Genomic DNA, 25,570 nt, shown 5'->3' with positions numbered 1-25,570 from the left:
GTCTGAAGTGGGTCTTTTGTAGACAGCATATATATGGGTCTTGTTTTTGTATCCATTCAGCAAGACACAGGCTTGTGTCTTTGGTTGGAGCATTTAATCCATTCACATTTAAGGTAATTATCGATATGTATGTTCCTATTATCATTTTCTTAATTGTTTTGGGTTTGTTTTTGTAGGTCCTTTTCTTCTCTTGTGTTTCCCACTTAGAGAAGTTCCTTTAGCATTTGTTGTAGAGCTGGTTTGGTGGTGCTGAATTCTCTTAGCTTTTGCTTGTCTGTAAAGCTTTTGATTTCTCCATCAAATCTAAATGAGATCTTTGCCGGGTAGAGTAATCTTGGTTGTAGGTTCTTCCCTTTCATCACTTTAAGTATATCATGCCACTCCCTTCTGGCTTGTAGAGTTTCTGCTGAGAAATCAGCTGTTAACCTTATGGGGGTTCCCTTGTATGTTATTTGTCATTTTTCCCTTGCTGCTTTCAATAATTTTTCTTTGTCTTTAATTTTTGCCAATTTGATTACTATGTGTCTTGGCATGTTTCTCCTTGGGTTTATCCTGTATGGGACTCTCTGCGCTTCCTGGACTTGGGTGGCTATTTCCTTTCCCATGTTAGGGAAGTTTTCGACTATAATCTCTTCAAATATTTTCTCAGGTCCTTTCTCTCTCTCTTCTCCTTCTGGGACCCCTATAATGAGAATGTTGTTGTGTTTAATGTTGTCCCAGAGGTCTCTTAAGCTGTCTTCATTTCTTTTCATTCTTTTTTCTTTTTTCTGTTCTGCAGCAGTGAATTCCACCATTCTGTCTTCCAGGTCACTTATTCATTTTTCTGCCTCAATTATTCTGCTATTGATTCCTTCTAGCGTATTTTTCATTTCAGTTATTGTATTGTTCATCTCTGTTTGTTTGTTGTTTAATTCTTCTAGATCTTTGTGGAACATTTCTTGCATCTTCTCGATCTTTGCCTCCATTCTTTTTCCCAAGTCCTGGTTCATCTTCACTATCATTATTCTGAATTCTTTTTCTGGAAGGTTGCCTATCTCCACCTCATTTAGTTGTTTTTCTGGGGTGTTATCTTGTTCCTTCATCTGGTATATAGCCCTCTGCCTTTTCATCTTGTCTATCTTTCTGTTAATGTGGTTTTTGTTCCACAGGCTGCAGGACTGTAGTTCTTCTTGCTTCTGCTCTCTGCCCTCTGGTGCATGAGGGTATCTAAGATGCCTGAGCAAGTTTCCTGATGGGAGGGACTGGTGGTGGGTAGAGCTGGGTGTTGCTCTGGTGGGCAGAGCTCAGGAAAACTTTAATCCACTTGTCTGCTGATGGGTTGGGCTGGGTTCCCTCCCTGTTGGTTGTTTGGCTGAGGTGACCCAACACTGGAGCCTACCCAGGCTCTTTGGTGGGGCTAATGGCAGACTCTGGGAGGGCTCACGCCAAAGAGTACTTCCCAGAACTTCTGCTGCCAGTTTCCTTGTCCTCACGGTGAGACAGAGCCACCCCCCGCCTCTGCAGGAGACCCTCCAACACTAGCAGGTAGGTTTGGTTCAGTCTCTATGGGGTCACTGCTCCTTCCTCTGGGTCCTGATGCACACACTACTTTGTGTGTGCCCTCCACGAGTGGAATCTCTGTTTCCCCCAGTCCTGTCAAAATCCTGCAGTCAAATCCTGCTAGCCTTCAAAGTCTGATTCTCTAGGAATTCCTCCTCCAGTTGCAAGACCCCCAGGTTGGGAAACCTGATGTGAGGCTCAGAACCTTCAGTCCAGTGGGTGGACTTTTGTGGTATAAATGTTCTCCAGTTTGTGAGTCACCCACCCAGCAGTTATGGGTTTGATTTTATTGTGATTGCGCCCCTCCTATGGTCTCATTGTGGTTTCTCCTTTGTCTTTGGATGTGGGGTGTCTTTTTTGGTGAGTTCCAGTGTCTTCCTGTCAATGATTGTTCCGCAGTTAGTTGTGATTCTGGAGTTCTCGCAAGAGGGAGTGAGAGCATGTCCTTCTACTCCGCCATCTTAAACCAATCTTAGAAAGTTTTTTTTCCACGAGATTTTCCTCACCCAAAATTATTTTTGTGTTGTTTTCTGGAATCCCTCAGTGATCTCTCATCACTCACCATATTTTGTCTCTTCCATTCCTCCCCCGTGACTTGTGCCGTATCTTAGAGAGCTTTCAGTGGTCAGTTTTTTCTCCTAATTTTACAGTAAATGGAGTTCATACTGTATTTGTATGATTCTAGAATAAAAGACGGAAGACATGTTTTTTCTAGAAATCATTTTAACTTTCGAGATTTATTACTTGCCAGATACCAAGGAATTGAAGTAGACTGGGAAGGAAAGCATTTTGTCGATTCCTCCTATATTTCTTTTAATTTCAGGGTTATCTCATATTTTATTGTATGATAAAAATGAAGATAAAGTAACATATTTCAGAAGAAAGATGAGGAAGCTTCTCACTTAGGTTGTATGATATGTGTGTGTGTGTGTGTGCGCGTGTATGTGTGTATAAACTGCTTATACAAGTACATGGAATGCTTGTATATAATTCTAATGTCTAACATATTTCAAATCATGCTTACAAATTCTATTCAAAACATTTAACTACCTACAGTCATCTAAAGTGAACTATATCTATGCAAAACGAAACACTTCTGAATGTAAAGGAAGTCATTGATAAATCTTCTGATTTGTGAGTTGTGCGTGTCTAGTTAGGGTAAGTTAGACAAATGGCCAAACTGGCTTGTTGTTAATAGAGAAGAGGTTAAGAGTTTATTCTCCATGTGGACTAGTTGGCTTTATTTTGGCCACAAGCTGACCGAATGTCAGCTAGCTTTCACAGATGAAGATCTTGGCTCAGGAAAAAATGCACTTTAATTACTAAAAAGTAAAAATATAAGGGAGAAAAAAGTAAAAACCTATTACATCTAGGCAAGGAATGATGCATTACTATCTTTACCTTGGAGAGATGACGTACAGTTTAGATAGGGCTTCATTTCTTCTTCTATTCGTTTCCATGGTGGAAAATCCCAGACTGTTAAGATTATCATCTTGTATTTCTTATTATATTATCTTCCAGTTAAGTTGTAACATGCATGCTTTGTATGTACGATAACACACATGTTTTTGCACATTTCTTTCTTCCTTGATTTGACCATTGGAGTCTGTAAATTATAATCAGCGTATTTAATATCTCTGCAAATTGTATGAACTTTCGAAGTACTTTTTTTAGAGGAAGCCAGTAGACTGATGGGAAAGCAAAACTCTTTTTTAACCAATATAATTTTTTTTTTATTGTAAACAGTTCTAAAAATTGTTTTCTATTAAATAGCTAGTTCTTTCTGGAGAAAATCAGTTTGCATCATTAAACACAAGGATTTTCAAATTTCCTGTTAAAATATTCATGATATGTAAGGTATAAATGGTAATAGTCTCTTCACATATACAAAAATAACATTTTTACTCTAATTATTCAGTAAGGAATAACTCTGTTGCAAGATACTGAATGTACATGTTTAGATATAAACTACTTACCATGCTCTCAACATTAAAGGTGTAACAGGAATAGAATATATTTTAAACTCTTACTCATTTATAGTCTCCTTTCACATTTAGCTCACTCATTTCTTTGGCCTTAGTGTTAGGTGTAACAATGTATTAGCCAAGCTGTCTCAGTCATTCAGGCATTTTATCAGTTCTACAAGACAGATGCTAAATAGCACAGTCTAAATTGAAATCTCTGATGACTCTCTGGAGACAAGTTGATAGCAAGAATCATACTTGGACACTTAAATATGTGGCCTTTTCCTGTATTTAGCTGCAGGAAGAGAGCAACTTTGCAGTAAACTTTTTTAGCCTTCAACTGTGAAGATTTCTTTTTCATCATTTGATTATTGCATCTCATTGTGTTAGGAAAGGCTATCAATCTTCTTTTTTTTTTTTCCTACAACAAAGAATTTAAAGAACCACCAGTGACTATTACTTTAAACAAAGAAATTTAAAAGAAAGCGTGTAGTCCAAGCATTGCTTTCAGAACTATTTTAGGTAACAGAGACAACATTTTGAAATAAACTCTTAGTTCCAAGCGTGTTATAGTTTAGTTATAAAATTAAAATGACACAACCATAATTTGCTCAGCAATCTTTGGGACTTCCTTTTGTCATATAGTTATTGCAAAAGCATTTTTAAATCAAGTTATTGGATCCTAGCCTGAAAAAGTCTAGAATCCATGAAACCAAGCTTGTTATTAAGATGATAGAGCTGAGAAAAATAAGCCTTGAAATGTAAACTTGAATATGTTTCCATAGCCCCTTTGAATTTCAGTTTGTCAAAAGTAAAACAAGGAATTCATTTGCCACTTGAGATTCCTCTTAGCTCTATATGTAGGTAAATTCTCTGATAATATTGTCCTCAATATTTGTTGAATTAATAAATACACATGTTAGGTTATAGAGGTATAGGAAGGATCTTAGAGGTCAGCCCGTGAAATTTTTTAATCTGACACATGAGGAAGTTGAGGCTCCAAAGGGTCCAATCACTTGCCCTTGTTGTAAGTCAGCTCCAAGTTTATGCTTCTTCTTTACTGCATGTATCTTCATGATCCTTTTGGGAACAAGGCAAGACACAATTTATTGTCAAGTTGAAAAGTTAAGTCTAGTACCAAAGTCTTCTAAATTTTTTAATTGAAGTATTTGTCCTTTTACTCCATGTTACTCTTTTCACTAACACTGTATCTTTCTAGTGCTACCTATCTGAAAAGCTATATTATAAGCTATTTGGGTTTTTGTAATCATTATATAACAATGCTAATTTAAATGCAAATTATTATAATATTTACAATACTAATAGTTTTTATATGCTAATTATATTTAAACTAGTTTCTGCAAGCACTTTAGACTAAGTTATTTCATTTTAAGCATCAAACAAGCCATATTTTAAGCAAAATTTTCCCATTTATAGAAGTGAATTTCAAAATAGAATACATGGGTTTTAATGTGAGAGGTTTTACATAGAAACGAAATGCGTATTGGTCTAATCAATGTTGAATTTTTGGTTATAAAATTGTGGTAATAATTGATAATTACTTAAATGTAATAATAAACAGAAAATCCAAGCAAATTAATTCTGATTTAATAATTAATAACTACATAGGTTATAAACAGACAAATCTGTGGTACAGCAACCATAATTCTCTAATTATTTCTACTAAAATTGTACAGAATTCAGGTTTATAGAAAATTACAATACATTTCTGCCTGGTTCCACTGAAAAGTATAGGTACCTTGCAAGGCTGAATAACATTTTCTAATGAAAAGGAACAATGCCTTAAAACCCAAATGTTTTATCTTCTGAGTGTGCAGAATTCTATACATCTTTCTGTGGCATTTATCGCATTCTTATTTCTATAGAAGATTCTGGGAGATATTCTTATCTCTTTTCCTAAATGATATATATCTTGAGGATAATATATTTGACTTATCTTTTTGTCCCCAATAATACCAAGCCTAGTGACTTGGAAATATTAAGTATTCAATGCATTTTTCAATGAATGAGTGATATAGGTAGTATCTATTTTAGAGCCAATTTCTTAACTCTGTTTCTAATTAATATTTTAGTTTATGTGACCATAAGTTCTTGAATTCAGATTTGTGAGTTTCTAACACAGAAAAATCTATACTTTACCTCACAAGTTCCTCTGGCTGTTCAGATAAGTGTATTAGTTATACATATATCTTGTATTCTAAAATCATTCTGGTTCCATAAGTGATTAGATAGTTTATGAATTCCAGTATTACAGTCCGTTGACAGTCTTTTCTTCCCCCATTTCCAGTTACCACTAACTTCACCCTGCTTTAACAATGACACCTTGCTAGCAGCTCAGATTTTGACAGCCCATAGGGCAGAATAACTCCCAAAGCGTATATCTGGTTTTACTTCATATTCCTTATTCATTACTCCATGCATTATAGTCTGGCTTCCACCCCATCATGCCACTACAGCTGTTTAATTTTCAGAGATCTTTCATTCTTCTTCTTAATTGATCTCCTTGTATCATTAAAACAAAAGAAAAGCAAAATTTGTCCCTCTCATTCACTGATTTCTATGATTTACTTGCCTTCCCTGTTTACTTGCCACCATTCTGACTGTTCTTTCTATTCTCCTGTAGAATTCCAAATCTCCAGGTAATATCTTGGGTTCCCAGCATTTTCCTCACTATATACTTTCCCTTTGGAAAAATTTGCCAACTTCCATAGATTTAACCCAACCACTTGATTATAGACAAACTTTGTCGACAGCCTAGATCTCCCTAATAATCTCCATACAGGTTGTTCCAGTGGTTTAATGACCAAGTCTAGTTTGTCCCCCAGGCATTTCAACCATAAGGTGAAGAACCTGATCCCACCACAGTGTCGAATATGGTTTGTTAGGAAAGGTTTCTTAGGAGAGGTGAGGTTTGTGCTTAGTCATGAAGGTGATTAGTAGTTTCAGGAGAAAAAGAAGGAGGATAAAAAGGAGTAGTAAAGGGGTAAGAGAGAATAACAGATTGATGGGACAGCAAAATCAAGAAGACCAAAGAGAGCAGGGCATGTCTGAGAACTGCCAGTGTTTGGGTATAATTTATGCTTGGGTACCTGTAGAGGAATGCTGGGGAGAGCAACACTCAGCTTGCAAATGTCTTTGTGTAGCATGTTTGTGGGAAATCATTTATGGATTCTAAGTAGATGAGAGATATGATTTAATTAGTCGATTAAAATATTCATTGTGCAGCTGACAGAGGAATGATCTAAACAAGGCAAAGCTGGAGGCAAAAAGAGCAAGTAAAGAAAAGAGAAAGAAACTCTCCTATAAAAAATTTAAAACCTTTAAATGCTAAATAAGTAAAAATGGAAGGCAAAATGATAAGTAGATATTTGTTGTAAATGCAAACATGGTTAATATCTTTTAATATAAAAAGCTCATACAAATTGATTTTAATATAGAAAAGACATGAACATACATTCACAAACGTATTCATATAGCATTTATACTAAAATGAGAAAACGTTCATCCTCATTTGTTAAACATAGTAATCCAAATTGAACAATAAGAAGACGTTATCGACTGAATGTGTCCCCCCAAAATTTATATGTTGAAGCCCTAACCCCCAATGTGATAGTATTTGGAGGTGGGGCCTTTGAGAGGTAATTAGGTTTATGTGATGGCTTCATGAGAGTGGGGTCTCTGTGATGGGGTTAGTGTTCTTATAAGAAGAGGAAAAGAGCCCAGAGCTCGCTATCTCTCTGCCATGTGAGGAACCAGTGAGAAGGTAGCAGTCTGCAAGCTAGGAAGGGGGTTCTCACTGGAACCTGACCTTGCTGGCACCCTGATCTCAGATGTCCAGTCTCCAGAACTGAGAAAATAAAATTTCTCTTGTTTAAGTCATCCAGTCTGTGGTATTTTGTTATAGCACCCCAAGCAGACTAAAACAGAAGACCTATTTAATTAGCAAATAATTTTATCAAGAATCATAAAATATAAATTTTGATCTCATCTCATACTGAAGATTCTGTCTGAAGGAAATAATATAAAATGTGGAAAATGTGATATGCCTGAAAATTTTATAATAATGTAATTACAAAAGGCAAACGAAATGGAAATAATATAAATTCCAAATATAATTGCAGATAGTTGGTAGAATATTGCTTAGCCACAAAAAATGAAAAAGTACACTAAATGGAAAGGACATAAAAATGAAAAAATGGTATTTGTATATATGTTTTTGGAAAAAGTCTAGAGAGAAAGCACAAACTTATTAATAGGTGATAGAATAGTAAGTGATTTAATAAGATTTCCCTCGATTCTGCAGTTTATTATTTATGTAACTTAAACAAATTTATTATTCGCATCTTTGTAGTCAGAAGCCTGTCTCATCTCTGCCTTTAGATCTCTTCATTCAATTAGTCATGTGCCCTAGGTAATTCCCCTTTAAGTTTTTCCCAACCCTCTAGTACAGTGACTGAGGACATGTCCTATAGCGGCAGAGAGATTGGAAGTCAAATATCTTTCCTACTACTTCCTAGTTCTGTGATTTCTGACAGGTTTTGAACATATCTAAGCTTTAATTTTCTTGTCTGTAAGACCATTTCATATGTGTTTTGTTGAAAACTGAAACCAATAATGTTTGTAAAGAACGAACGCAGTATAAGGGGATTTCGTTTTTATTCCTGATGCCACCCTAATTCAAGGCCTTTGCCATCTCATGCTTAGACGACTCTAGTAAAGTCCAGATTGATCATCTTGACTCCACATTCTCCTGACTCTAAGCCATCCTGTTAGGCCTCAGTGGAATAAGCTTCTTAAAATAGGTTACCTATGTCACTTAGAAGTTTTCTCTATCACTCAACTGTTACCATAGGGCCTGACTTTTAAGGACTCCAAAGTATGTCCACATATATTGAATATTTATTGAAACATGTATATTTTACCATACGAGGCTCTTACTAACAAAAACATTACTATCATAGTGTTTTGTTATATCGTTAAATTGTTATGTTGTTAAAGCTTCTTATAAAAATTTTACCTGGTAATATAAGCTCACTTTTGTTAATGTTGAGGTGCCCTACCTACCAACAATCAGATTTGTTAACTGTTAATCTTTTGCAAGTATTTTTCTGGTTATTTGGTGACCTTAGGTATTGCATTTTTCCGATGTATTAAAACAATTACGACTGGCAAATAGGACAGACGCTGAATTATAATACTCCTTACTCAGAAATCTAGGCTGATGGCAACCAATTTACCAGTCCCGTGGCTAACATTCCAGTGACTGAGTAGCTCAGAGACAATACAATTCTGGCCCACCAGCTTCTTAACCACAGTGATTTTATTAATCCGAATTTCATGTTGAAAAATTTCCTAATTAGGAAATTAGTGTCTTTGAATTTTAGTGTCTCAATGTTAGTGAGGTGGCTAAATGGACCAATTAGAAAAACACAATGTAGCTTCCCACTTGAAGGAAAAGTCTCCTTTTTTTTTCTTTTTTTCTTTTTAGCAGTTTCAATTTATGCTAAAAAATAAATCTACTGAAAAGGAAACTTTCGAACTATATGATGAAGAATTTTAGAGAAACTTCCTTCCTGCTAATTATTATTAGTTTTGTGACCGTGACAGAGACTGTGATCTAAGTCCTAAATCCATTACAGCACATTCAATAAATGTAGGCATATAAAGTATTGTGTCATCTGTAGTCACTTCAAAGTGCATTCAATATCTCGGTTCCCAAGTGCATTCGATTTTATTAAAAGCATTCTGCTGCAACATCCATTCATCCTAATTGGTTTACAGATAGACCCCACCATTCAGGCAAATCCTAATTGCATTTTCCCACAAATCTAGTTTGATTTATGGTTCCTTATTTGCTTTATATTATTTACAATAAATCGGGATAAAATTCTTAAGACATTAAATAAAATTTACAGTAGTCCTTGTACAAATATGAGACTTATGTAAGGATTCTTAACAGTATTTTTGTTGGCTTTTAAAGTTGTTTAGTCAAGCTGTATCCATCTGTGTGATTTCCAGTAATAATATCTTTATTACCTTTCCAGAAATTATATTTCACTTGGTTTTCATGTACAGATTTTTAGAACTAGTTGGAATGAATTATGTATGGAATATTAAAAAAATAGTATGTCCTTCTGTAAGGTTTCAGTGGCTACCTATATATTTGGAACAGAAAAAAATATTATCTAGGGATAGAGTGACAGAGCATCTGCATGAAATTAGGTAATGTCCCTTTGCATTAACAAATCTAAGTGGTAATATTCTAGTCGGTTTTACAAATTATAACTCCTGAAATTCCAAGAGTTAATTTGGAATGGATCTACAGCAGAATTGAAAGAATCTAGTGTTTCAAAATAAGTAAATGGCAGAAATATAAAAACAGAGGATAACAGATACTCAATAAAATTTCCACACTGTTGAGTCATTGCATATTAGCATGGACAATTTTTGTAAAACTAAGCAAAGACTTCCAGGGAACTGTAGGTATGGAACCATTTCTCTAGAGAGCCCATAAAAATTTATGGGAAGAAAGAGGAAGTATAAGTTATCTGTTACAATTTATAAAAAGCCTTCTAGGCATCTTAGAAATGTATTCATTATTTGAAAAGTTTGGACAATTAGAATTTTGAGTTCTGAATCAGAAAGATTGGAGTATATTTAGAATAAGAGATATAAGGGAAAAGAGAAATTGATTTTAAGATAAATACAAAGAAAAAGAGAAAGATCGATAATCTCAAACAAATTTTAAGTCAGTTAAATAAATGAGAGGCTTGCTGTCAACAGCATAAATAATAATTTGGCATCTAAAAAAACTGAAAAAGATGGTTAGGATATGATGAGCAGACAAAATACCTAAATAATTGTTGTAGCTGAATTTTTTAAATGAGAAATTGTCTTTGATCTCTACTGGAATAGAAAAGAGGTCCCCAACACCCATAGTGTCAGTGGAGAACACATGGGGGCAGATTGGACTTTCACCCCAGCCAGCAGTCATAAGAGGGTCTTCCCCCTTCCTGTTGGGGTGGTGTCAGAGGATGCCTCATGGAGGGACAGGTACTGCCTAGCAGTAATGAGGCCACTTCATCTGTGTTGTCAGGGTAGGGAGCAATAATCAGCCACTGCTACCCTTCCCTGTCAGGGAGGTGACAGTGGAGGCCAGTGGTGCTGAAGCTCCCACCCTCACCCAGTGTTAATGAGGCGCTCCCTCCACATGGTTCAACCGAGGCCAGGTGGGATACCCGTACTTCTACCCCAACCTGGTAGTAATCAGGTGGCACCCCCCACCTCATTTCTGCTAGAGGTGTCAGAATAAACCAGCTAAAGCATAAGGTTTAAGATCTAGAGTCTCATAACACACCAATGTCCAGGTTTCAATAAAAAAATCAGTTGTCACACCAAGAATCAGGAAGATTGTAAAGCGAATGAAAAAAGACAATCAATAGATGCCACACACCCCCAGTCCCTGGCAAACACCATTCCACTCTCTGTTTCTGAGTTCAGTTTTTTTTTAGATTCCACAAAAAAGTGAGATCATACAGTATTTGTCTGACTTATTTCACTTAGCATAATGTCCTCAAGGTCTATCCATGTCATTCCAAATGGCAGGACTTCCTTCTTTTTATGGCTGAATAATAGTCCATTATATATATATACCTATTTACCCATTAAAAAATTAATTTTTCAAAAATATAAAAAGTGAGGTATCTGTATACAAATAATAATAATACACATATACACATGCACACGCATATGTACTATTGCACTACAACTTTCTGTAAATACATATGCCTGCTGGCTATGTTTACTTTCTTTAGTTTATGTTCTACCACTTCTGGGGGGTGTTAAAATGGTGACATGATGGTAAATAGTAATTTTTTTTGATGTAACTTCTTGGCAAAATAAAAAACTGTTGATTCTTTATCATTTCCCAAAAATATGTTTCAAAATTTATTGCTCCATGAATTGCAAAAGTCCAGGAGTGACATCTCTACAGTTTCCATTATACTAACATTGTTGAGAACGTCCTCCTTTATATATAGCATCCAGCTCAGAACTCTGCACAAAGTAGTTGCTGTATGCATATGGTCATTTAACAACTGAATGAACTTGGCTGAAAAATTCTAATACCAGAACAAATTTTAAATCTTCAGTAAGTAAGAGTAAATCTTGCTTCTCCACTGCCCAGTGTCATTTCAGTTACTTACGTAATCATTTGCTGCGAATAATGTGCTATGTAGTGAAGGACATTTTAAACTCTAATAAATGCCTTTGTGTTACCTCGCTCTTCAATTCCACTTCAGCATTTAATCATCTTAATACGGTATTTCTTAATCTCCTACTCAGTTTCTAATCTTAGTCTTTATGTGTGCTTCAGATAAAATGTATTTGTCATTATATAATATATAGTATTTGTTATATCAGATATATTTTTATATATACTTTGTTAAAATTATTTTTCACACAGATATTAAAAATTAATATAGCATCAAATAACTTAAAATATTAAGATAGGTAAATTATTTGCTCTCTTGTCTATTTAAGAATTAACAAAATAATTGTTTTTATTAAACTAATGGATGACTAATATTTACCTTTTTTTTTTACAAACAGGTAAAGATAATAATGTTTAGACTATATATAAGGAACAATACAGTCGACTATCATTTTCTAATGATAGTCATTCACTAATCACTTTGAATTTTGTAACCTAATAAATTAGTTCATATGTAAATAATGCAGATTTAAAAGTTGTAGTCAATGTGAATAACTCAATATGAAATGTTTCTTCTTTTATAAAACTCATAATTTGGCAGGTGAAAGATTCTCATATAATCTCTTCTAATGTTTCTTTCTCATAAATGCATGTTACCAAATGTATGCTATGCACACACAGTAGACCACCATTTTTCTTCTTAAACTCTCTCATTTATCATCACTTAATTTTATATCACATTTTTATGGTTTTATTTTTAATATTTATAACATGAGAACATATCCTAACATTTTATTTATATAGAAAGATTTGAAGGACATATTTTAAATTTATTTCTGGAGTATTCTACAAAGTATATCAGACCTGAGATTAGAATTTGCAATTATTAAGAATCTTAAAAGTTTTAACACTCTGAACTTAGTTGCTTCTATTAAAATGTTTTCCTTAAACAAAAGTTCAGGCTTTTCTTCGTTATAAAGTGATATTTTAAAGTGACATTTTCTAGGAATGCTTTGTAAAGTAGCTTGAAATAAAGTAAATCCTTAATAGTTATTATAAAATAATTTTCTTCTCCAAATGTTTGTATTAGTGAGATTTCAGTTGTTCATTATTAAGATAATTTGGTTTGTCTTCCAGAACATTTTATACAAAATGAAACATAAAAGCCAGTCTTTTCACTGTGCATTTTCCAATGTGTTTTAAAACCTGATTCCTTTTTTTTTTTTTTTTTCTTTAAAGGTGAGAGGCCCTCCAACTGCAGGAGCATTTAAAGAAAGACCAACGAAGCCCACAGCATTTCGAAAATTTTATGAACGAGGGGACTTCCCAATTGCCCTTGAACATGATTCGAAAGGAAACAAAATAGCGTGGAAGGTAAGTCAGGGCACAGCTGGGAGAACCAGCTGTGCTCCCTGTAGAAGTGACATTTCCCAATGTCGAACAAAGTTGGCTGATAAGTAAATAAGCTGGAGTGATTTCTCAGTGAATGGAAGATGGTAGGTAAGCTCTAAGAGAAAGCCCCCCTGTGTCAGCTGTCCACCTTGACTAACAATTAAATTATAGCCTGCAAAAAAGAAAATGACAGAGTTGCTTTGCCTTAGAGAATTGTGTGCTGACCAATTCATCTCTATTTTTATGAGAACCTGGCATCCCAGCCTGTTTCAGGCAGTCCATCAAATTATGGAACTGGTGGCTGGATACAAAGAACAACAGCCATTTATCTCCCCCACATTTCACCTTCCTGCAGGACACTTCCAAATGGAAGCTTTAATTACCTGAATGGATAGGTCAAGATTGTCTGCTCCCTGGAAATGCAGTGTGGAATACAAAAAAAGGCCGGTTCTCACTGCCTCCCTCTCCTCTCTGTCTGCAGCACGTGTCAGCCAGCACAGTGGCTGTCATACGTGCCCTGTTAGAGGCTGACCTCCGGCGCTGAAACCATTACAGCACCGACATTTTTCTGACAAAAGGTTAATTGGTTTCAAAATAAATGTATTGCCTAATGACTCCATTTTAATGTGGCTGTTTCTTTCTAAAAGGTTCACTGATGTTATTTGTAAAAACTTGCCAATCTCTTAACTGAAGAAGGCTTTTACATTTAATTTGAAAAATGAATGCTGATCTCTAACCAGCTTCTGCTATTTAATTATTTTTTGTTATCAAGGACTTTACTTTGGGTGATATTTATCAGCTAAAAGGGCTTCTCTGCCTAAAGAAAGAAAAGCAGTTGCACATGTGTGAGCATCACATCAGGTTAAGGAACATAAAAGGCTTTGCCAAATATCATTTTAAATTTAGCAATTGATCCATGTAATAAAAAAGTCCCACAGTAGTATCTGAAGGGTGAACGTCAGGATTGTTTATAATTAGTAACAAATAAATTTATGTTAAAAAATAAAAATGATCAAAGTGTAGAATTCATCAAAGTAAATAGCTTAGAAATTCATTAAAATTAACCTTTTCCTTCTTTTATGGAAAAACTGAAAGAATTGTTTGCATTATTTCTAGTATGTCTTTAAATGTTTTCATATAATTATCAAACATTTTGAAATCTTGAGCAGTCACATGATATCCAGTTATTGAACTTAGAATTATTAAAAATTGGCAAGAGAAATCTGAAGATATCCTTGTTATTAAGTTTTGTCATAATTTTTTTAGGAGAATGAAGGACATTATTATCCTGGTTTTAATCATCTCTCTTAAAATTTGCATTTGTTATGTGAAAATGTGCATAATGAGAAAAAATTTATAGCAAGTATAACTAATTTAGATATTTTATTCTTAAAAACTTTAATTTGGGGTTTTGTTTGTATTTGATTAGTTAGATGGATTTTGTGTTTGTTTGTCTATGTACCAATTCATTCACTATAACATAGTGCAGGTTCTTAAGAACTTGATTCCTTTTGAGTAAAAGAATATGCCATATTTCTTTATAAAAAGTGAGTAGATTTTTGGTGTTTTAAGTAATTTTAGCACATAAAAATTCTATCAATAAAAAGAATTCATAGATTTTTCTGACCTGTTTGAATAATCGTATGAGTAATTTTTAGAAATGTCAAGAGACTAGAAAAAATTCATCTTGAAAATAATAAAAATATAGGATGAATCATTTTGCTTTATCTTTGATAATCCAACAGTCAGATGGGATATAAATTGCTTTTCTTTCTTATAACTATATTAATTCTTTTAAGCTACTATTGACTATTGTACTGATTCAGCAAGCTAAAAAGTCAGAATAAAGAGGAAGCAATTTATTTGCTGCCACTGGTAGGATAATAGCATACATTTAAAGAAACATCTTATCCTATAACCAGTAGACTTCTACCTTTTAAAGCTTTATCAACCGGATTTCAATTGTACTACTGTAATGTTGAAGATAAAACATTAAAATTATTAAGCACAGGCTTGTGAGCAGTCTCTCAATATATTCATATTTATTCCTTGGCACATGTACTATGGGGAAAGTCTGGTACTTGGTAAGACCAGAGGCCTTCTTTTAGGATGCCATTTCTAAGGAAGGGACCTCGAATGTTGAAGGTGCAGGGCTCCGCATGCACCCCACAAGAACAAACTAACTGAACAACCCCAGACCCTGAACTGTACTTCGCCATGTGTGGACAGAGCCCTGGTCAAGCAAACTTCTCATCTCATGTCATAGCTCGCCCCTTGCTGAAGGCTCCTGAGTATCTCTGATTCCCAGGAAAATACCTGTCCTCTCTCCACACTCCCTGTGACACCCCTGGGGCTCCAAGGGCGGTGGTGAGTACCTGAAATGGTGTGTATAATTAAGTGGCAAGGAGATCCATTTCCTTTATCAGAATTTCAAGAGGCCTGAAAGACCAAGAAGTCACTGCCCTAAACCCTGATGAAGACTTCCCCAGCATCTCAGGCTCATTCCAGTCTGTGAAGTTGCTGAGAGAGGATCCCTGCCCAAGACCTCAAATTCCCCCTCTTTTTGTTCTGGATTAGCTGACCTGATCATCACCATATTAGATATCACCATATATCCTTGAAATAATAAAGGCACTCTACTACGGTAATACTTAATAAATGACTTACTAAAGTCAGAACGTAGAAGTAAGAGTTAGAGACAGGCAAATGTCTTCGCAAGGGTAGGTTTCTCAACCCCACATCCTGAGCTACCATCATAGTTTAGGGCACATGAAATGGTCATTTGTTCCACATGTCAAAACAACAGGGCAGACCAAATGCCACAATCCGTGCAGTTTAGTATATTCCTTGCGGTATCACTAAAGATCCGAGCACTGTCTAATGCAACTTTCTGCAGTGGTGGAAATGTTCTCCATCTGTACTGTCTAATACATTACAAGTAGCCATATGTGGCCGTTAAGCACTTGAAATGTCCCCAGAGAGACTGAGGAACTAAATTTTAAATTTTAATTAATTTTAATTTAGCCACATGGTTACCATATTAGACAGTGCTGCTCTACATTAAGATAATGACAGTCAAGTAGAGAACAAATGTATGGATACCAAGGGTGAAAGGGGTGGGGTGGGAGGAATTGGGAGACTGGGATTGACACATATACATTATTGATACTATGTATAAAATGGAAACATACTGTATAGCTCAGGGAACTCTACCTAATGCACTGTGGTAACCTAAATGGGAGGGAAGTCCAAAAGCGAGGGGATAGCTGTATGTGTATGGCTGATTCATTTTGTTGTGCAGTGGAGGCTAATACAACATTGTAAAGCAACCATACTCCAATAAAAATTAATTTAAAAAAAAAGTTAAATGCCCAAGATTTAGAGCTGGTTTCCTGTCTTATGATGGACTCCTCATTGTGTTTGTGGATTTTATGAAGGCTCTTTACTGCCTACTTTTTTTATTGCCATATCTCTAGATATTCTCCTAAGTAAATATGTAATCTCTAAATATTCAGGATGTAGTAAAATAAATCATTTAGCACAAGAAAAAGATAATGACAGTCAAAAATAAATGCCTGAACCTGCTAGCCAGATAGGAGACTATAGCTATGTAAGAATTTTTATTAAAATGAAAAAATAAGACTGATATGTGCATCTTTGTCATGGCTGGGCTTATACATTCCTTGGTTAACATGAAAGAAGTTTTGTAAAATATTTGTAGTCAAATTTTCTATATACTTATCGGTGGCAAGTTAATGATTATGAAAGATGATAGATTTAATCTAGATTATGAAATGTACCAGGCAAGCTCTGCATACTTTTTTATTTTTAAATACGCATTTTCTAAATACAGCTGAAGAATTCTTGATTGTGAATGGTTGAATCCATTACAAAGCATACTAATTGCTCTAAACATTAATCCACTTACTTTTCTGCATTTTCTTGACTTTACTAACTTTCAGGAAACATGACTTTGTTCTGTTGCTGATATGTTCAGTATCCAGAGTACAAGCAACAGAAGTTGATCAAGAGCCAACCCTTCTGAATAAGTTACAAAGCAGATAATCAGCATGAACAATGGACATTTAAAAATTGTGTTTCCACACCTTAAATTTCCATTATTCAGTCTCCTGTAATTTTGTGATATGAGTCATACCCCTTTATAAGCATAGTGTGGGGTGGGGTGAGGCTCTACCTAGAGGACATTCTGGAGACAGAAGAAGTGTCATACAAACTTGCAGAGCTTTCGGCACATTGTCTCAACTTCTTCTACTTAAAGGAGAGCTGTCTGGCCTTACATTTAGGTCTTTAATCCATTTTGAGTTTATTTTTGTGTACGGTGTTAGGGAGTGTTCTAATTTCATTCTTTTACATGTAGCTGTCCAGTTTTCCCAGCGCCACTTATTGAAGAGGCTATCTTTGCTCCACTGTATATTCTAGCCTCCTTTGTCATAGATTAGATGACCATAGGTGCATGGGTTTATCTCTGGGCTTTCTATCCTGTTCCATTGATGTATATTTCTGTTTTTGTGCCAGTACCATACTGTCTTGATTACTGTAGCTTTGTAGTATAGTCTGAAGTCAGGGAGCCTGATTCCTTCAGCTCCATTTTTGTTTCTCAAGATTGCTTTTGATATTCAGGGTCTTTTGTGTCTCCATACAAATTGTAAAATTTTTGTTCTAGTTCTTTGAAAAATGCCATTGATAATTTGATAGGGATTGCATTGACTCTGTAGATTGCTTTGGGTAGTCTAGTCATTTTCACAATATTGATTCTTCCAATCCAAGAATATGGTGTATCTCTCCATCTGTTTGTGTCGTCTTTGATTTCTTTCATCAGTATCTTATAGTTTTCTGCGGTAGGTTTATTCCTAGGTATTTTATTCTTTTTGTTGCAGTGGTAAATGGGATTGTTTCCTTAATTTCTCCTTCTGATCTTTCATTGTTAGTGTATAGGAATGCAAGTGATCTCTGTGTATTAGTTTTGTATCCTGCGACTTTACTAAATTCATTGATGAGCTCTAGTAGTTTTCTGGTGGCATCTTTAAGATTTTCTATGTATAGTATCATGTCATCTGCAAACAGTGACGGTTTTACTTCTTCTTTGCCAATTTGTATTCCTTTTATATCTTTTTCTCCTCTGATTGCCATGGCTAGGACTTCCAAAATTATGGATTAAAGACCTAAATGTAAGGCCAGACACTATAAAACTCTTAAAGGAAAACCTAGGCAGAACACTCTTTGACATAAATTGCAGCAAGATCTTTTTTGGCCTGCCTCCAAGAGTAATGAGAATAAGAATAAAAATAAACAAATGAGACCTAATGAAACTTAAAAGCTTTTGCACAGCAAAGGAAACCATAAACAAGACGAAAAGACAACCCTTGGAATGGGAGAAAATATTTGCAAAAGAATCAACAGACAAAGGATTAATCTCCAAAATATACAAACAGTTCATGCCACTCAATATCAAAAAAACAAACAACCCAATCAAAAGATGGGTGGAAGACCTAACTAGACATTTCTCCAAAGAAGACATACAGATGGCCAACAAACACATGAAAAGATGCTCAACATCACTAATTATTACAGAAATGCAAATCAAAACTACAATGAGGTATCACCTCACACCAGTCAGAATAGCCATCATCAAAAAATATACACACAATAAATGCTGGAGAAGGTGTGGAGAAAAGGGAACCCTCTTGCACTGTTGGTGGGAATGTAAATTGATACAGCCGCTGTGGAGAACAGTACATAGATTCCTTAAAAAACTAAAAATAGAACTACCATATGACCCAGCAATCCCACTCCTGGGCATATACCCAGAGAAAACCATAATTCAAAAAGACACATGCACCCCAATGTTCATAGCAGCACTATTTACAATAGCCAGGTCATGGAAGCAACGTAAATGTCCATCAACAGACGAATGGATAAAGAAGAGGCGGTACATATATACAGTGGAATATTTCTCAGCCATAAAAAGGAATGAAATTGGGTCATTTGTAGAGACATGGATGGACCTGGAGACTGTTATACAGAGCGAAGTAAGTCAGAAAGAGAAAAACAAATATCATATATTAACGCATATATATGGAATCTGAAAAAATTGGTGTAGACGATCTTGTCTGCAGGGCAGAGGTGGAGACACAGACGTAGAGAACGGACATGTGGATACCAGGGGGGGAGGGGGGGTGGGATGAACTGGGAGATTGGGATTGACATATATACACTATTGATACTATGTATAAAGTAGATAACTGGTGAGAGCCTGCTGTATAGCGCAGGGAACTCTACTCAGTGCTCTGTGGTGACCTAGATGAGAGGGAAATTCAAAAAGGAGGGGATATATATGTATGTGTAGCTGATTCACTTTGCTCTACAGTATAAACTGGCACGATATTTTAAAGCAACTATACTCCAATAAAACATAATAATAACAAAAAAGGAGGGTTGAAACAAGGCATAAGTGTAGAATGTGGTCCTTTGGTGGAAGGGAGCTTTAAATTGCACCAAAGTCAAGCATTAAAGCACGAGTCATAGGAGAATATAAAATTATGTGGGCGTTTACACCGCTTTTCTGGGAACTATCCTCTCGCTTCTGCCACTAGACATTCTCCACCCATCAGTTTAAGACAACCTTCAGGTCTCCTGAGGAGTTGTCTTCTCCCTCTTCCCCTTCCTCATCTTCTTCTCCTTCCTTCTCCTCCCCCACCTCCCTCTACTTTCCCTTCTCCTTCCCTTCCTCCTCCTCCCCTTGCCCCTCTCCTCTCCACCCTCACTATTTTCCTTCTCCTCTCCTTCCTCCTCTTCCTCCCCTTTCCCTTTCTCCTTCCTCCTTCCTTCCCTTTGTTACTTCCCAGAATCCACATTTCCTCCCCTCGTTTCCCCAGGAGAAGGAGCCAGGAGTCCATTCTAGTTCCCTATTTGGGGCAGGAATCTGAAATCACTTCAAGTAGTCACTCAAAAGAACTTGAAATACTACTTGTTACTTACACACTTAATGAGGAGCAAACTATGAATCATCGGTGCACTATGAAATTCACTGTTTTATTATAAATTCTAATTCCAAGACATTTTTTAAAATTGTGCGAGAATACTATTTTATAGTATTCAATGTAGACCTTGGGAGAAAGAGTTGGAGAAGAATAGTCACATTGGATTTTAAAAAATAACTATATGGTGTTATAAACCATTCAGTTATTCTGATGAACTAAGATGAAAACAGCTACAACTCCACTAAGGTGTCTCTAAATTTCTTTACTTTATAGACATTTTGTTGCATCAGATATTGGTGGAAATCACCTTTCTCCATCTGTCCTTGATACCGTGCTACGTGACAGAATGTGACATGCACGGGCATGCACTGAGCGTCTTGTTTTCCACTAAATTTCTTATGATCATGCTTAAGGATGTTCCAGATATTAGAAAGGTTTGAATAAGAAATAGACATTAACTGTCTAGCCAAATCAAGATACAGTGAAAACCCTATGACAAATGTGACTAAAATCGCAAACTTTCAAACTGTCTCAAAAAGGGAAAAGCTCAAAATGGACTTGTACTTTGCCTCAAACCCCCCCTCTCAGCACCTTATAACCCCTCATATGGCAATGTTGTGGTGACATTTGTTTAACCAATAAGTAATATGTGTATGCATTTATATGTTTTATCCCACTTTAATACTAAAAGATTTTAAGTTGTTTTACAAAGAACTATAAAATACAGAAATTTAGCATATAATAGGAAAGATGAGAGAAAATGAAAACCAGATAGGGTCTACAATGGAGCCAATAGCAAGGCTAATGAAAATGACATATCCTAAAGACTTCAAAGGCAGGGACTCTGTCTGTATTCCAGTTTGTTTACTCCTTTATCCCAGTGCTATGCCTGAAAGAGTATCTGGCACAGAGTTGGTGCCCAGTGATGTGTACTGAATGAATGTAAAACATCCTGCAACTGGTTTTGCTTCTCTAGACACTGTTTCGCGACCACGCGTCTCACTCTCTAGGCCTTACTCTCATCTGTGATGACCATGTACTGAATGATTGGTGTGGCTCTTTTTAATTGGGAGGTCTAAGAAAGTTTGTTTCACAATTACTAAAATATCTATATTTTGAGATGTTCACGAAATACTTCAAAGAACAAACATTGATTAGAAATTAGCCATAGAGGCCAAGTCTTCTGGTAGCAAATTAAGAAGATCAGCACCAGCAAGTTAATTTGAATGCACAGTCCAGAGTTATATGCAATAGTTTCTGTAGGTTGAACTTTTACCTTGAAAAGGCTTAGGTTATACGTAATGCTTTCCCAATGATTACTGATTTCTTAAATTTCTTAAATTCCAAAATGACAAGTTTGTTTTTCTTTCTAAATGACTCAAAATGTATGTCCAGTCTGGACATCCAAGTAAAGAAATGCTGTGCCTAAGTTAATTAAATGCCTAAATTTGTTTTAAAAATTTCTGCTGATGGTGGCTGGACTATACCTTCAATTCTGTATCGACCCCCTAGTTGCTAACACTCATATGTGACTCTATTCAGAATTTTTTCCTCCAGTGTTCTCTTTTTTTTTTTTCAGTTCTTAGAGGCATTTGTATTCATGAACTATAAATAGCTCTGTCAGTGTGACTGTTTTCATTGACATAACTGATAATTTCCTACCAGGAAAAACATTTATGAATATAATTATTATTGAAATGTGCACTAATTTTCTTACAATTAAGATCAGCCCCAAACCATGATAGCTCATTATCTGTAAATACTACTGCATTTTAAAGTAAGTCACACTGTGATATGATACCTAATCCATTAACCCTCAGTATATTGTCTCAAAACTCTATAATTTTGATTAATAATTTAGTCCTCTGGTGCCTTCAATTTCTTAATGTTTCAGTTTCTTAAGGATTCAAAAAATTAATGCCGTATCTATTACCCCGTTAGGCAAAATCGATATTGATCTTTAAAATCTTATAAGCAAATTTATTTGAGTTGAATAATTTGTTGCACATGAAGAAGAATGAATGCATTCATGGAATTGTCCTGGGCTTCTGTTTCTTTTGATAACTGTCAAAGTTTGAGTTTGGATAACAGGCCTTAGTAGAATTTGTAAGGCAAATTTTACAAGAGAAGTGACAATTTACCTGATTTTTCTACAAGAGAGCTGCCACATTTCCACTATTAATTCCTCTGTGATTAATTAATAGACAGAGCTTATTCTAGAAGTCTTGAAAAAAATAATCTCCTGGCAATTACTGTGCTGTTCTATGTTTTTTGGAGGAGGGGACTGCATGAACAATTAATGCCATTCTTTTATTTGATGTGAATTGCTATGTCTTAGAAGGGTACAGCATGAAAATACAGCCATGTATCAGAAATAACTTTAATTTAAATTGGTTAGATGACCTCTGAAAGCTAGATGAAAGATTTTCTGCTGAATGGGCTGGTGCTCCCTGCTGCCTATATAATTTATGTGAGAAATTAGTGTGAATGGTTCACTTTTATGGAGCAGTGCTGCTTGTAGAAAGCCTGCAGAAACAATTTTCCCCCAAGCCTCCATCTGTTCTTCAAACTAGGGCATATGCCATCTCATCGAGCTTGAAAGTCAACTGATTTATAACTCCTGGAAAGTGCATAGATTGAAAAGAAAGGTCGGCCGCTGCTATGTGACAGTGATTTGGTAGGCATCGGCTAAAGACAATTCACATCCCAAGAGAAACAAGCAGTGCTGTAAGTTTCATCTCAGTGGACTGACATCTAGAAGAAAAACAAATCACTCCTGCTTTTCAAGTTACGCAACCCCCTGCTGTTGAAAAGTAGGCGTGGTCTTTGCAGCGCAAGGGTGCCACAGCTAAGATACCCTATCACTCTCCCATGAAGAAGTGGGATTGTTGCCACCCGCCCAGTGATACATGTTGCCATCTCAGAAATATCAGTACTCCAATCTTTAAACGAAAAATGTGTGTTGCTGCTTTTCAGAAAGTCTGGTTTGGGGACACAAGTCGGGCTTTGACGTTTTTTCTGTATCTGCCCGGAGGGCGAAATTCCATATCTGTTCCAATTAGTAATTTAATGAATGGTTCCCTCTCTGTCTTATCACTTGTCACATAGCCCATCTCTTTACTGAAGCACTTTTGAGATCAAAAGTTCTTTGACAGATGACAAATGGAATCAGATTGATGGCATGAGAGTAAAAAAAAAAATCAATGTTTGTTTGATGTTTTTATTTAGAGTGGTCAGTGTCTCTTTATATTTGAGGCTTCTAGATACTTAGTAAATTTTCAACCCCCTGAAGTTATATTAAAGTTTCTCCTTTTCTTTCAGGTAAAATCTAAATAAAGTATTAATAAATAATCATATCAATTTTAATACATATTTGAGGCAAAAATTTCAGGAAATTATATTTTACCTTTATCAAAAGAAGGTTATCCTGGCTTTGAAAGTTGTATGCAAAAATTAATTCTGGTAGAATAATCAGCTAAACTCATGTAAAAAATACAAATTTTTATCCTTATTATTGCTTATAAAGGTTTATTCTCAATATGAAATATATACATTTTATTTTATAAAATAAAAAATATTGAAAAGTAGAAGGAATACATGAATCAATCATCTTTCCACCATTCACTGAATGCAACTGTTAACATTTTTCAAAGTATTTCTGTCTTATCTTTCTTCTTCCCAGTTGTGATCATAGTATATATAATAGTTTGTAAAAAAATATTTGTCATTGTATGGTATATGAAAATTGTATGCACTTATTCTTAGATTTTCTGACTTTGTTATAGTTTAAAATAATAGATGATTATTTTAGAAAATTTTGAAAATGAATAAAATGTATACATAAGATAACATTCATCCGAAGATAACCACTTTCAGTATATTGTTTTAGTTCAGTCTGTCTTCTGCATGTGTGTTTTTAGCTTTGTTAAAACTGTGTTTCATATGATGATTTGTGTGTGTGTGTGTGTGTGTGTGTGTGTGTTTTAACATCTTTATTGGAGTATAATTGCTTTACAATAGTGTGTTAGTTTCTGCTTTATAACAAAGTGAATCAGTTATACATATAAATATGTTCCCATATCTCTTCCCTCTTGCGTCTCCCTCCCTCCCCCCCCCCTCCCTATCCCACCCCTCTAGGTGGTCACAAAACACTGAGCTGATCTCCCTGTGCTATGCGGCTGCTTCCCGCTAGCTATCTATTTTACGTTTGGTAGTGTATATATGTCGATGCCACTCTCTCACTTTGTCCCAGCTTACCCTTCCCCCTCCCCATATCCTCAAGTCCATTCTGTAGTAGGTCTGTGTCTTTATTCCCGTCTTGCCCCTAGGTTCTTCATGACCTTTTTTTTTTTTTATTTCTTAGATTCCATATATATGTGTTAGCATACGGTATTTGTTTTTCTCTTTCTGACTTACTTCACTCTGTATGACAGACTCTAGGTCCATCCACCTCACTACAAATAACTCAATTTCATTTCTTTTTATGGCTGAGTAATATTCCATTGTATATATGTGCCACATCTTCTTTATCCATTCATCTGTTGATGGACACTTAGGTTGCTTCCATGTCCTGGCTATTGTAAACAGAGCTGCAATGAATATTTTGGTACATGACTCTTTTTGAATTATGGTTTTTTCAGGGTATATGCCCAGTAGTGGGATTGCTGGGTCATATGGTAGTTCTATTTCTAGTTTTTTAAGGAACCTCCATACTGTTCTCCATAGTGGCTGTATCAATTTACATTCCCACCAACAGTGCAAGAGGGTTCCCTTTTCTCCACACCCTCTCCAGCATTTATTGTTTGTAGATTTTTTGATGATGGCCATTCTGACTGGTGTGAGATGATATCTCATTGTAGTTTTGATTTGCATTTCTCTAATGATTAATGATGTTGAGCATTCTTTCATGTGTCTGTTGGCAATCTGTATATCGTCTTTGGAGAAATGTCTATTTAGGTCTTCTAACCATTTTTGGATTGGGTTGTTTGTTTTTTTGATATTGAGCTGCATGAACTGCTTGTAAATTTTGGAGATTAATCCTTTGTCAGTTGCTTCATTGGCAAATATTTTCTCCCATTCTGAGGGTTGTCTTTTCGTCTTGTTTATGGTTTCCTTTGCTGTGCAAAAGCTTTTAAGTTTCATTAGGTCCCATTTGTTTATTTTTGTTTTTACTTCCATTTCTCTAGGAGGTGGGTCAAAAAGGATCTTGCTGTGATTTATGTCATAGAGTGTTCTGCCTATGTTTTCCTCTAAGAGTTTGCATATGATGATTTTTAAGGAACCCAAAGGAACATTCAAGGACCTAATTAGAAGAGGAGATTAATAATGGACATAATGGCCACAAGAGTATTAATAATGAATAGTTTTGTCAAATTTAACAAGAGCAACAACGAAATAGATAACCATAGTTTAATATGCATTTTAAAGTTTCCAGTGGTCAT

The 25,570-nt window shown here is 35.5% G+C and overlaps 1 protein-coding gene across 1 annotated transcript in view; it reads left to right on the top strand.

The window, feature by feature from the left end:
* Positions 1 to 25,570, top strand: part of PACRG (parkin coregulated) — a 533,956-nt gene that overhangs the window by 65,912 nt on the left and 442,474 nt on the right. The window contains exon 2 of the mRNA XM_061207345.1: positions 12,976 to 13,110. Within this exon, the coding sequence (XP_061063328.1) occupies positions 12,976 to 13,110 (135 nt within the window). The remainder of the gene's footprint in view (positions 1 to 12,975; positions 13,111 to 25,570) is intronic.

Source organism: Eubalaena glacialis, chromosome 12 (genome assembly GCF_028564815.1).
Source record: "Eubalaena glacialis isolate mEubGla1 chromosome 12, mEubGla1.1.hap2.+ XY, whole genome shotgun sequence".
Taxonomy (NCBI): domain Eukaryota; kingdom Metazoa; phylum Chordata; class Mammalia; order Artiodactyla; family Balaenidae; genus Eubalaena; species Eubalaena glacialis.
The sequence above is the reverse complement of the archived record's forward strand: the minus strand, read 5'-3'. Positions and strand labels throughout refer to the sequence as shown.